The sequence below is a fragment of the Phyllopteryx taeniolatus genome, chromosome 7, assembly GCF_024500385.1.
Source record: "Phyllopteryx taeniolatus isolate TA_2022b chromosome 7, UOR_Ptae_1.2, whole genome shotgun sequence".
Lineage (NCBI taxonomy): Eukaryota > Metazoa > Chordata > Actinopteri > Syngnathiformes > Syngnathidae > Phyllopteryx > Phyllopteryx taeniolatus.
In genome coordinates this window covers 4272245-4285947 of record NC_084508.1, presented here as the reverse complement: position 1 = coordinate 4285947, position 13703 = coordinate 4272245, and the positions used below count along the sequence as shown (strand labels likewise).

The 13703-nt window shown below is 44.9% G+C and overlaps 1 protein-coding gene and 1 long non-coding RNA gene across 5 annotated transcripts; one reads left to right on the top strand and one right to left on the bottom strand.

The window, feature by feature from the left end:
- Nucleotides 1-844: 844 nt before the first annotated feature.
- lrrc41 (leucine rich repeat containing 41) lies at nucleotides 845-13613 on the bottom strand. 4 transcript variants are annotated; one of them, XM_061779160.1, is made up of 10 exons: nucleotides 13018-13152; nucleotides 11179-11324; nucleotides 7918-8638; nucleotides 6875-7084; nucleotides 6086-6253; nucleotides 5061-5159; nucleotides 4582-4710; nucleotides 4431-4503; nucleotides 3111-3346; nucleotides 845-2079 (listed from the first exon to the last, which is right to left on the bottom strand). In XM_061779160.1, exons 1-9 carry the CDS (start codon nucleotides 13103-13105, stop codon nucleotides 3127-3129), a joined length of 1854 nt encoding a protein of 617 aa, XP_061635144.1. In that variant the 5' UTR covers nucleotides 13106-13152; the 3' UTR covers nucleotides 845-2079; nucleotides 3111-3126. The 4 variants fall into 4 exon arrangements, with proteins under 4 accessions (XP_061635144.1, XP_061635143.1, XP_061635145.1 ...); XM_061779159.1 differs by having other exon boundaries at nucleotides 845-3346; XM_061779161.1 differs by lacking the exon at nucleotides 11179-11324 and having other exon boundaries at nucleotides 845-3346; nucleotides 13018-13613.
- Nucleotides 8547-13024, top strand: LOC133480691 (uncharacterized). The gene is made up of 3 exons (XR_009789343.1): nucleotides 8547-8678; nucleotides 11010-11124; nucleotides 11604-13024. It is a non-coding gene; the product is annotated as an uncharacterized LOC133480691 (long non-coding RNA).
- Nucleotides 13614-13703: the final 90 nt, after the last annotated feature.

Below are 13703 nucleotides of genomic sequence, written 5' to 3'. Positions count from 1 at the left end.
ATTGATATGTATGTGTACGTATATATATATTTTTTTAAATGTGTACGTGTTTTCATGTGCTTGACTGGCGCAACATTAGCCGTTATCTTGAAAAAAACGGCTGCTAGTGAAAGCTATCCCCCGCGAGGTCGCGAGGTTCAAATCACTCATGAGTACATTCACTGCGTAGTACATGTTGTCATGCAGTCTCGGACCAATCTGTGTTTGGGTTCCGTTCGGAAATTCAGTCAGGCGGTACCCCCGCGCCCTGAGATTGTGGCATTCAGAGACAGAGCGTGCTCCATTTTCAATAGCTTTACGAATGAACGTGTTGACTTTTGATAGGGATACGTCGGTACAGCCGCCATATTTAACGTGTCCCTTTTGCTTGTATCAAGTGGCACGCAACCAACAACGCTCTGAATTTCCGAAGGTTCCGGGGTGCAGAGAGTGCGCCCGGAGTGAATTTCCCAACGCCCCCCGTTGATATATTGTGCCGGTGCGAATAAGTCTAATGCAATTATATATTTATGAGGATATTTGGGTGTGTATCTATAATGGGGGGCATCAAACAAAAGTGGATACAGTGTTGTGTAAGCGTGCAGCCAGTAATCCGAAGTCCATTAAATCGCTGAAAGCCAGCGGCATGGCTTCGGCGTTAGCTCTGATAAATACAAAAGTCTGGAGTCTGGAACATGTTATTTTTGGTCCAGTAATATTTTTTTTGTCAAGCCTTTGACAATGGATATGGAACGAGGAAGCGCACCAATTCCTCGAGACCCATGAAAGTGACTCACCTACGATGAGTACTGTACGTCAACAATGTCACCATGACCAAGTTTCGATAAAATCTGAAACTTTCAAACATTTTCAAACTTTTTATTATTTACAATAACTTTGTACTGTACTGGGCGTTTTAGGCCATGAAAAAAACTTACAAAATAATTTGTTATCGTACAGCAATACAGGGGAATATAGCCTCAAAACAAATGTGATTCAATTTCACGGACAATCGGCTATATCGGACGCCCCATTCGTCCGTTCTTTCGAGGGTCTGCTGTGTTGTATTTTGCAAGTAAAATCGTGGGTGTAAGCTGTGATACTTCATTCGACCCAATATAGACCCTTTCCAAAAAATGTTAATATCATGAAAAATGTTATTTATTCCATAATTCCATTCAAAAAGTGAAACTTTCATAGATTATAGATTCAGGGCCCACAATTTAAACAATTTCCAGTATTTATTTATACATAATTTGGGCTTCCAGCGCATAAAACCCACGAAATCAGAAATTCAAAAAATGTGAATACTGTGAAGAAATCACTATTTACTTCTCAGTTTTTGTCAAAAAAAAAAGATATTAGGGTGACATGAAATCAATCAAAAGACGGTACTTTCAAAACGATATGTTAATCTTCAGTACTTGGTTGGGAATCCCTTTGCTTGAATCATTGCCCGGATGCGCCATGGCATTGAAGCAGTCAGCCTGTGGCATTGCCTGGGAGTTCTGGAAGCCCAGATTTCATCTTTGTTTTTGGGTCTGGTGCCCCTCTTGGTAATACCCCATCGATTCTCGATGGGGTTTAGATCCGGTGAGTTGGCTGGCCAGTCAAGCACTGTGATGGCATGGGCATCAAACCAGGTTTTGGTGCTGGAAGACAAAATCTGCATCTCCGTACAGATCCTCAGCAGAAGGAATCACAAAGTCCTCTTCAACATTCTGGTAGACTCTTGCGGTGGCCTTGGAGTTTACCAACACCTGCACTGGACATTGCAGCCCAAATTATGACTGACTGCGGATATTTCACACTGGACCTCAAGCAGCTTGGGCTCTGTTCTTCACCCGTCTTCCTGCAAAGTCTGGGACCTTGATTCCCGAATGAAAGGCACACTTCACTTTCATCGGAAGAGGACCTCGGACCGCCGGCCGACAGTTCGGTCCTTCTTCTCCTTGGCCCAGTTGATACGCTTCCTACGTCGGCTCGGGCTCAGAAACGGCTCGACAATTGTAGCGCATCTCTCGGATGCGTCTGAATGTGGAATTACGCCCCCAAACTAGGTGGCAATAGAGACCGCATCATAATTCTCCGCCTTCACTCCTGTTGCAGACAATACTTAATGTCATCTATTTACAATACATCCCATAAAAAATATTGATACAGGGTCAAGGGTCACCCAGTTACTTTTTCCTCCCCATCCTGTCAATGTCGACACGTTATTTCTAGAAAAATATGTCTATATTATTTGTGTGATATTAGTTTAGGTAGACTGTGTTTGTTTATTCTTGTGATTTCCATGAAGATCAGACCACATTGGATGACCAATTTATGCAGAGATGTTAGAAATTCTAAAGGGTTCACGTAACTTTTTCCTCCCACTGTAGATGGCGTTCAGCCGATATTTTGCTTTGATGCGAGCAAAAACATGCGCTGTATGGTGGCAGTGACATGTCAAGCTGTTTAATGCCACTCCTAGCTGAAGTTTGCTGTCAAACTAAACACGGAACGAAGAGAATTCCCTGTTTTGTGTTGAAAACAACCACTTAGCTTTAAGTCCCTCTAGCTCAATGCTAACTAACAACGCAAAACGCATGAGACAGACTAACGAATAGCATCTGTGTGGCGGTCAAAACGGATATTTGAACACAACAACACATCAACACACGTTGACATATCACGATGTTGATATGTCACAATATTCACCAGCATACATTCTTTATCCTCTGCAAAGAATGACTAAGAATGACTGTACTTTGAGTAGATGAGACCGTCTCCATGTGCAGTATCTGTATGTCTGTTATTATACTGCCCCCAGATTGCCAAGGCGCACACACCAGGAGCAGCACAACAGCCATAGAATTGGAAGCAAAAAGTGTAGCTGAATGGCATTGATTCATTTCAGTGGGCACCACTGAACATGGATTTAGCAAATAAACCCTCAAACGGCTTTCCTCATTGACCACTTTACCACAACCACGAGCATGCTGGTGTCAGGTGACTAGTGACGAATCACATGACACGTGCATGTGACTCTCACTTCCTGGCACAGCTGCGCAAAAATAGAACATATACCAGAGCTTCTGCTTCCATAAAAGACTCGAAGCGAATCTCTCTCTGGGGTTGTCACGTACGTTTCCTTCCGCCGCCTCACATGTTGCTGACGTGATCGGCCATGGCGTTTCTCGAGTTCCACCAGTTGGTCCGGAGATGACAGAAAGGGCGGAGCTTGTTGAGCGCCGCGTTCCACGTGTCGGCGTCGCGATCTCCCGGGTTGTCCGTGACGTCCAGGGTGAGTTTGCTCAGAGGAGGATGCGACCTCAAGGCCTCGGCGAAGACCTGCAGGTCTGCTGGCTGAATGAAGTTGGCCCTGGACAAAGACAACTCAATTGCATGAAAGGGAAAGAAAAAAAAAAAAATCACATTCTATAATATTCTACTTTCTGAACGCAGAGGATAGCCAAGTACATATAGCAGGTATCGGTATTGGGCCAATACCGGCCTTATTTCAAGCTATCGGGTCCTCGTGGAAGCTGCCGAGAATAGCCACTGATTCGTATGAGCAAAACAAAAAAAAGAAATTTGACATTGAGTAAGTCGCCCTCGCCAGTAATTGGTGCTACACTGTGGCGGTCTGACACATTGGCGAATCAACAAAGGCGTAAGAAAGAGAAAAAGGTCTTTGCCTCACAATTATCTGTCATTGTGTTAATTGAATTTTTATGCATCAACAGTACTGGTAGTATTGGTGAATACACAAGAGTGAATACTAACACTGGTATCGGTCTGCAAAAAGTGGTATTGAGCATCCCTAACAAAAAACAACAGTATTGACATAATTAAATACAATTTAATTTCTCCTTCAATGCACATTGTGGTGTGTGTACCTTGGCCACCTGGGGGCAGTATAAGACTGACATGAACTATACTGTACTTCTCTTGCATTCTCAGTGCGGCAGTAACAGTCCTTCTTCGCAGAGGATGAAGAATATACACCTGCGAGTTTGTTATATTTCATGTCTATGTGTGTTGCTGCGCCCTTTGTGTTCAGATATCCATTGCTTAAAGTGTAACAACACCGTCATATAGATGCTAATTGTTAGCGGTGTGCCGATGGTGTTTCCCATTGTATGTTAGCATTAAGCCAACGGAGGCTATGAAGTTGTTTTAAATACACAAGCTCTTTTTGTTTTTGTTATGTTTATTTTGACAGTAACCTTCAGCTGAAAAGTGCCAATAAACAGCTCCAAGACTCAAACTGCTGCTTGTTGTGAAGTGAGTGGAGTTGTGTTTACTGCCAATACACAGCATTCATAGCGCAAGACAGCACTACTAGGATGAAGAAGAAATTTCGCTCCAGGCTCAAATATCAGAGTGAGTCAAAGTCAGCCTCAAGTATGCTGCACTCGAGAACCTTGTTGCTCAACTCTTCCACCGTGATGCTGAGCACTCACCTGACATTGAGGTACTCCAACGAGCTGGGCGCAGGTCTGGAGAAGAGTCCAGCCAGCACGTGCACGTGTTTGGCTGCGGACACACGGACACGTCAAGCACTGCACAACAGGTGGCCGTCGGCGAGGTGAGGCGAGGGGAGGCGAGGCTTACCCAGGCGGTTCAGAGACAAGGTTAGTTTGCGCAGGGACGGCAACGCCTTCAGGGCGTCCACCAGCTGACGCAGACTCTCAGCCTTGTCAACGGCACACTCCAGAAGGCGACAGGCATGGAGCTCCAGCTCTGGAAGACGACAAAGGAGGTGAAGGAGGAGGACAAGGAGAAGAAGAAAAAGGAGCAAGGGGAGCATGATGAGGAGCATGTGGATGAGATGCAGGTTGAGGGAAAAAAAAGAAGAGAAGATGAGAAAAACAAGATCAGAACAAGGAGGGAGTGGAGGAAGACGAGGCGGAGAAGGGGGAGGTCGAGGACGAAAAGAACAAAAAGGATGAGGAGAAGAATGAAGGGAACAAGAAGATGGAGGCTCAGAAATTGGAAGAGGAGGAAGAGGTGGTGGAGGTTGAGAAGAACAAGAAGAAAGATGAGGAGGAGTAAGAGAAGTAGAGGAGGTCTGTGTGTGTGTGTGCGTTTACCTTCCAGCTTGCAGACCCTCAAAACCTTGACGATCTCCTCCAGACAGTCGGACAAGTTTAGATCCGCCAAGCTTAGACTTGTCAGGCAAACGTTTGACTCTAAACACACCAAAGAGTGAAGTATGCGCTCACGTTTTCACCTTCTTTCAGCTCACATTTTTTCTTTTGTGCACAGGATAAATGCTAACTTTTAAAACATATGACCATCAAATCGGATTGAAGTCTTGGCGTGCGTTATTTCGAAACAGAAGCCTTTTCTTGACTTCGGGTCAACTTTTTTTTTTTTTTTTTTGCACACTATACCCAAAAGCGGATTATACATGAGACATTTCAGTAAACGCAGGTGCCGAAGATCCCACACAAAACAGCACATTTTGCTTTGAGAAGATGTTTGATTAAACTTGTTGCACTTTGACGAAAAGAGAGTTCAGCGTTGCACAATATGCAAATGACCTTTGTTTTATGAAAAATCCTTTTGAAGCAAAATTTGCCGCCGAGCACACCGGTCGGAGTCGCCTCACTCATCTTCGCACTGGCGTCGGCGTGGACCTGATCACTGACCTTGTAGGAGCTTTCAGATATCCTTCCGCCGTGTGTGTGTGTGTGTGTGCTCAAAATAAATTGTGTGATTAATCATTTAATAAAAGATTCATGCGCTAAATTTTTGTGATTGACAATTATGCTTTAATGCCTTAATTTTAACAGCCCTACGGAAATGCTCATCTTATATTTATAGTTCTTTTTAGTTAAAACAACAAAGTGCAGGGAGTTCCCAGGGTCAGCAGCGTCTCTTATAAATTCCATAGAAATTTCAAAGAAATAAATAGTTCCCTGAACTTTTCCCAGTTTTAAATTGATTGCTGATCAGACATCGGATTTAAAAGAAAAAGGGAGATGGCGAAATGGGCCAAAATGCCGAATAATCGTACTATGCCGAAAGTGCACTGAATTTGGGTACCCATCACAGCGCTCACACGGGCCAAGTGTGCGAGAATATTAAGTGTTGGAATAATCTGATGGTTTACCTGCGAGTGTGTTGAGGAGTTCCTTGAGATGGCAGCCGGTGAACAGCCGAATAGACGAGACGTGCAGCGAGACCAGACGGGGGCACAGTGTCAACGTGTTCAAGAGGAAGGCGTGCTCCAGCCGGCCCTCGTCCGATTGGAATGAAAGGCGCTCCAGAGGAAGTTCGCCTGCGAGACGCACACCCGGACACGCCATCAACCGGCGCACATCCACCAAAGCCGACTGGAGGCCACTCGGTCGTTTGCATAAAAGGCTGCTAGATTCATGCTAACACAATGGGAAACGCCATAGATGGGCTAACAAATAGCATTGTCGTAGTATTATAACATTCTAAGACAGGGGTGTCGAGCTGCTTTTTGTTGTGGGCCACATCGTAGTGATGCGTTCCCTTGGAGTGCCGTTATGACTGTGAACCCATATCAATGTCTAATCGCCTCATATTATTACATATATGCAAACAATTGATGAATAACTACTTTTGAAATCAGAAGCCAGTAAAAAGTGTTATTATTTATTATATAATATCAATTTTGGTATTTTTGCCAGAAACATGAAGTAGAGGCACATGATTTGCTTTTGCAGGCCACATAAAATGATGTGGTGGGCCAGATACAGTCATGGCTAAAACCATTTTATATTTATAGCTAACCATTTTATGATTATTATTATTGTTATTATTATTCCTGCACGTGCACACCAAGAAGGAGCAGCACAATGTCCATTTAATTGAAACAAAACTAGTGAACTTTTTTTATTCCATTTTTTTTCTAATTCTATTACATTCTCACCTTCGATCTCTTCGCAGATTCTCCTGAACCGGGCGGTCTCGAACTCCACATCCAGCTCTTTCAGTTCTCGGTAAGCTTTCAACAGCACGCCTAGCAGCGACATGCACGGCAGCAAGCAGACGGCCAGACGGCGGAGGGACCGGTGGGGCCGCGAAGCCAAAGACTGCAAAGCTTTTGCCAGGTCGTGTATGTGGCTGATAGGAATCCTGGCTGCGACACAACAAACAACAACAGTTGAACAATCAACCACAGTGGAAGCCGCAAAGTCAAATTGCTCAAATCCATGAAAAACGCCACCACCAAACCGTTTCTATCATCAGGCACTGTGGCATTTTTGTTTTGTTTTGGTTGCCAAATGAAAATGGAAAGAACGATTTATGACCTTAAAATGTTGCATATTGTCACTGTCAGGGAAAACCCCCACGTCGTCTGTTATGTTTATGGATTATTTAAAAGTGTTGCAAAATGCTAGAATACAAATCTATTCACGCTCTTGGGGAACTTTCTGACCGTGACGCCACCGACAGGGCGGGTAAAAATGTGCTCGTGATTATGCGCTTGTGTTGTTTGTTTGTTGAATAAAGCGATTAAAAGAGCACAAGTGGCTGTGTCCATTGTCCCTCTACCTAAACCACCTGTTATGGATTACAATTCATTCTAACTGGCTGTATTTATTACGCTACTTATGTTTACTTCCTCGTAGATGTGCAGCTGTACTTTGCAATGGGCACATTGGACTTTAGGTTCCTAAGTGTGAAACTATGCCAAACTTTACACACTCTTTCGTCCCGGCTCGCCCTTATTGCGACATGAGTGTGCAGTAACAGTTCTTGTGGAAAAACAATCCTGTGATTTAAGTCTGATTTTAGGAAATGCGAGAAAAAGCGAAGGACAAAATAGTGAGTAACGCCTGTACAAACTATCATACCAACTGATGTGGTGTTTGCTGACTTCAGCAAGATAGCGTTTTTTTTTTCCCCTGAAATGGTCATTTTGGAGATGAGAGGATTCTGCCCGACAGTGACGTAAGAAGCTGCACTCACACCAACTACGCAGCGTGAGAGAGGTGAGGCTGTCAAAAGTGGGCAGGATTTTGATGATATCCGCCAGCTGCTCCGGGAAACGCACAGTCAGTTCCAGACTTTCGATCTTTGAATCTGGATACGGCGTCATGCGGCTGGGATAACAGTCTTTACAATGGTACCGTGGAGGCTCACAGTATGACGCCCCCATCCTCCTGAGTTTGATTGAGGGACCGTCTTCGTCGTCCAATTCTTCTAAATATTCATCATAAGGAAAACCTTTAGTAGTACCTAGACCCAAAGTTTCATTGTTCTGCCATTCCGTGAGAGGTCGATACCGATGCCCTCGGTAACCGAGCAGCCAGGTCAAGAAGTTGACGAAAGGTGAGGACAGGCTGAGGTGTTTAACCGCGCCGTGGTCCAGAAGACGATGGATCATGAAGAACAGTAGTTGGGACATATCCCGGGACATCAATTCGTCCTTCAACACCACCCTCAGCTTCTCCACAGTCTTCTCCAGACTGTGGAGAAGAGTCGGCTCCCCCGAAGTCAAGTCCACGTAGGGGCGCATGTCGGAGCTGAACGTCACGTGGTTGACGCTCTTGATGGCTGTCGACACGAAGGTGGGAAAGCTCACATTTTTCCAGACGTCCATGTCGAGGGTGGAAGTGCAGAGGAGCTCGGCAAACATCAGTCGCATCACTTCCACTCTCAAGTCTTGCTCAGCGAGAAAGATTTTTTGCTGGAATCAAGCAGACGAGAAGCTGTGAAGATGTGTCAAGGTGTGTTGAAGACATTTGGAACAGGGTCAATTAAGGTGTTATCATTTCCAAGAATGGGTGAAAATCTGTGATACAGCAATACTGCGGGTTTTTTTTATTTAAAATTGGGGTTGGGGGCTTGTTTTAACACCTCCAACATGCTTTAAACACATTCAACCTTAATCAAAGACAGCTTCATTGATTATTTGTCTGTATTAAACGTATTCCTTTGCACGTTTTCACTCTCTGGTTCGCATAGTTGCCCAAATAGGAGGCAAAGCATGCTTGCTTCAAGCTTGTTGTCACTCGCAGTTGAAGTTTACTGTAAAACTGACACAAAAGACAATTGCACATTGTATGTAACCGCCATATGTGGAATGTCCGATGACCAATGTGGGACACGAGGTAGCCGCCTTCCTGTATATGCTATGCTAACGAGCATAACTACGGTTTGATGACAGAGTGGAACCTCAATTTACCAACGTAGCCCCGCAGATAAGTGAAAATCCAAAATTTAGAAATACTTTTACAAAAAAAAGGTTTTGGGAAACTTTTTGTTTTGTTTTAGGGCCTTCAAACACACTTAAAACAATACACACACACTTAAACACAGAATATACTGAGAGAGTGCAAGCGCAATGGATTAAAAAAATGGCAAAAATATCAAAATTAATAACACACACAGCATCAAAAATAAGGTGTTTGCATCTCAGAGAGACTACCTGTGCTATCAATTGCTTTAACTGGTTTCAATAAGTCCGGACAAACTATCGTGTCCATTTTATTTATTGAAATATAAGTCAATATAGTAATTATTGTGACAGGTCTAGATACTGTACATGTTTATTGTACCTCTTGCCATCCAATGGAAGAGCATTTCATTGTTCGGCCAGTCACGATATACGCCCCTGGCGTAGATAGAACAGCTAATATATATTGAAAAATAATTTCAATTCAACAATAATAATGCTGTGACCATACTTTCACTTTTAACCTAACTATACAAGACATAATTGATTATCCTAAGAGTCAATGTTCACCAAACAGAACTGAAAACCACGACCCCGAAACCGAGATGAGAACCGAGCCGTGAACCGTTCCACACCTCGCGTCGACATCGATATCTTGTTGTGAACCGTATCCGGTCGCGTTGGACAATTTTGTTATGCCATCTAGGCACAGGACGTCGCTAGCTTCCAAGATCATCGGGAAGCTGGCTCACGTGTCCACGAATACGTAGAAATTGAGAAAAGCTTCTGCAAAGCTGTAATGTTAAAAATAATCAACAGAGTGTGCCACAACAATATTTACATTATTAAACAATTAGTGTCTTCAGTAGGAAAAATAATTATACACCGGTGGGCTTCACAGTGTCACTATAGTATTTCTGTATCGCGGATTTCACTTTATTGCAGTCCGAAACCTAACCCCCGTCGACAAACCTAAACCCCGTTTCTCTTGCCGTGCGGGCAAGTGGATTTCATACGAGTATTCTTGGCAATTGTAAACATTAGAGGAGGTTTTATGGTTTCCGACTGGCTGTGATGGGCTCGTGACGGGACACCGTTCGGGTGCGTGTTGGTGTAGCGCGGTGCAGAAAGGACGGTTTGTCGCAAGTTCGTCATTAAGGACAAAAAGAGAACATTTGGCTGATAACGTTCGTGATATCATTACGTGAGCGCTTCTTTTCTTCAAAATTCGAGTCTCCCCTCTGGCCATGCGCGCCAAGCAGAGAACACTGCCCTCTGCTGGTCAGCGTTAGACACGGCATCTCCCTCCCCATAGCATTTCATTTTCCTTCCCTGTACCGCAACTTGGGTTCGCCATTTTTGATCGATCGCCCCTTTTCATGTTTGTTGCATCTTTCTACAGTTTTGTATATCTTGATATGGTGCTCAAGGTGTGCAAAGCTTTACTAAAATATGGACTTTTGTCAAAGCAATTGTTCACGTTTACATTATTTCTAATGGGAAGGTTATGTTCAACTGACAAACTTCAAGTGACAAACCCCGTTCAAGAACCAATTAAAATCGTAAATCGAGGTTCCACTGTTTTTTGAAGCCGACTTTGCTCAAATGTTTTCTTTATGGCCGCTGTCCTCAGAAAAGTTAAATACATGAACAGGGTATCATTTATTTATGGAAAAATATGATGCACGCAAACACGAACGAAGCCTAAAAACACTGTCTCTTGTCGTCTTTGGTGACATCTTGCGCCACAATCGGCCGGAACTAACAGGTGGCGTACCTTTAGTGGCAGTAGCAGGCATTCAAATCAATAAGAAATGGAAGGAACAAAGCGGTCTAATCATTTCTCCTGTGACTGTATATTCTCTCTTCTCTGCGCGCTTAGTGGCGGACCAGCGCTTCCTGTTCTTCTCCGCTGAATCCCTTCCTGTAAGGCCGGCTCAGTGGTGCCTGGCCTGTTGAGGCGGAACGTGCGACTGCACTGCAGGAGCGCAACCGAAGTGAGATCTGCCTGTACAGCGTACACTGTATACAACACTGTAAAACACACCGACCTCGCGCCTGCTCTGAAAATGCTGGTAGAACTTCATCCATGACGAGAACGTGGATATTCCTTTGAGCTCCAGCCCTGGTTGAAGCTCGTCCAGCTGACACACATTCAGGAGAGGAAGCAGCTCTTTTATCAGGTCTGCTGGCAGATCTGACGCCATGTTTAAAAAAACAAAACAACAACAAAAGCTCATGAAGAGAGGTTTCACGCAGTGAAATGTGTTCTCAAAACAATGGTAGTCATGTAAAGCATAAAAATACGGTTATTTTTTCTGTTTGGAAACTTACGGCACCACCTTTATTAAATGTTAAAACACTAAATATATTTTGTCCCAAAAAGTCCATGCGGCAAACGTCAATCACTTTGAAGTCAGAGTACGACTCGCATATCTGCTGTTACATTGACGGAATGTTTCTTTTGAGGATAAAGCGCTGAAACCAGGCTGACTTAATACCCTCCAACAAGCAACGCCTGTTTAAGTGACACGAGTCAGCCGACGGTGTGAAATCAACAAGCTGGGCCCGAATACAGCCACGACAGAGGAGATGTTCGCCGAGCACAGCGCCCTCTGCGGACAAGGAAAGCCTCCGGCCCCTCGTAATCCACATCTGGGCAGACCTCACCCGCCGTCAAGGATGCGACGCCAACACCGGCTCCCCAAACGCCATCCGGCACGGAGAACCTCCCGGACCGCAAAGGACACGTGGGCCCCGCAACGGCTGGCGACCGGCTGCGCCGGCAGACTAGTGCACAAAGCCAGTGGGATGGCAAAAGACCCTTCTTTCTGGAACATTCCGGTCTGGAAGAACGAGCCTCCAAAACAGATGTTCAAGGCATCTGCTCCCCTCGCCCACGCGAACAACGAATGACTTTGGAGTTGTCAAAATGACTTTTATTCACCTTTCTGGGGTTGCACGCCTTTCCTTTCCAATGTATTCTTTGACTGTTCCATAACTGCGGTGTAACTTCTTGGAGGTGTTCCCTTGTTTGTCTCATCCAAGGACATTCCCAAGCGGGCTACAACAGATGGTGGCAACGTCCTGAAGGAGCTTCCTTATCGTCCGTTTGTGTTTTTCGACTTGCGGGCTTAGAGAGGCTCGCAAAGAGCCTCAGGACAGCCGGCCGTCCTTTTACACCTGAGCTGTGCATATGGTCTGATCCGAATGAATCCGCGCATTACCCGACTGGAAATAATGGCAGTGTGTTTCTCTTGATGCGTTTTTTAGTGCTGGGCAAATGATACCGAGGCTTCAGCGCTCGTGTCACTCTTCCCGAAGCGGAGTGATTCGAAATGCTTGTATCGGCGCTTGTATCGAAACACCAGTGTCACGTGACCGATGACGTTTCGCTTCGCGCTTCAAAATGTTGCTAAGCTTTTCATTGGCTCATAGTCTTTTGGTGTGTGTCATGGCTCATGGAGTTTCAAGTTTAATTTCTTCTTTGGGTTAATCTGGAATGTGTTTTAGAGTACGGGGGAGAGCATCTGCATATTTGATTACGTCAATTTGTCCTAATCATTATTTGGTATGAATGAACGAAACACTCGAATGACTTTTCTGAACTTTTATTGGTGTCATGGGAAACAGTGCCAGTCGTGCTCTTTAGAGGTTGCTATGGCCTCAGTTGTCCACCAGAGGTCACTGTAGCCTTGAATCTTTTTCGGCACAATTGTTAGGAAAGCCTCAGTTATTTTCCCAATTGTGAAACAGCTTTACATTGGCGCTGTGCTAAAAGTTGGATTTGATTCTCTTCGAGTCGGCTGTTAAACCGGATGTTAGCATTGTCCCGGGCTAGCTTGCTCGCCACGAACAAAAACACGGAAACCGAAACACTTTGCACTCACTGAGAATCGCCGCGGTGCCCACAGCGCGGAAATGTTGCTCGTGGATGGCTCGGAAGCAGGCATCCTTTAAAGTCGGCCACTTTTCCATTGCCGTTGCCCCGTGATGCTTTTGATCGATTGCGTTGACTTCCGCGGAAGTGCCGTCACTCACAATGAGCGCCAACGGGAGAAGATGGCGACTACAGGAAGACGAGCGCCACCACTGGCTGGGAGGCTAGCAGTGACTTTCTTCTCCAATTGAACTCGGTGAATGTTTTTCCTTCTTGTTCTTTTTCTTTGGGCTTGCCACCCTTTTCCACACGAGCCTCTCTCCTGCGTCCTCCTGCGTTCTAACACCAAATGGCCTCATGTCTTCCCTCACTCCATCCATCAACCTTCTCTCGCTGCGTCCTTGCCATCCTTCGTACAACCCCAATTCCAATGAACTTGGGATGTTGTGTTAAACAGAAAAAACAGAATACAATGATTTGCAAATCTGAGAAAGTTGAGGAATGCTCATCAAACACCTGTTTGGAACATCCCACAGGTGAACAGGCTCATTGGGAACAGGTGGGTGCCACGATTGCTTCCCTCAATTGCTCAGTCATTCACAAGCAAAGATGGGGCAAGGTTCACCTCCTTGTGAACATGTGCGGGAGAAAATAGTCCAACAGTTTAAGGACAATGTTCCTCAGACAATTGCAACA

Coding starts and splice junctions, on each gene's coding strand:
- lrrc41 (XM_061779159.1), bottom strand. CDS start 13,105: ATGGAAAAGTGGCCGACTTTAAAGGATGCCTGCTTCCGAGCCATCCAC. Junction 8,639..11,178: donor ATTTTCAGAGCAGGCGCGAG/GTCGGTGTGTTT, acceptor GCTTGATTCCAG/CAAAAAATCTTTCTCGCTGA. Junction 6,254..6,874: donor AATCTGCGAAGAGATCGAAG/GTGAGAATGTAA, acceptor TGCGTCTCGCAG/GCGAACTTCCTCTGGAGCGC.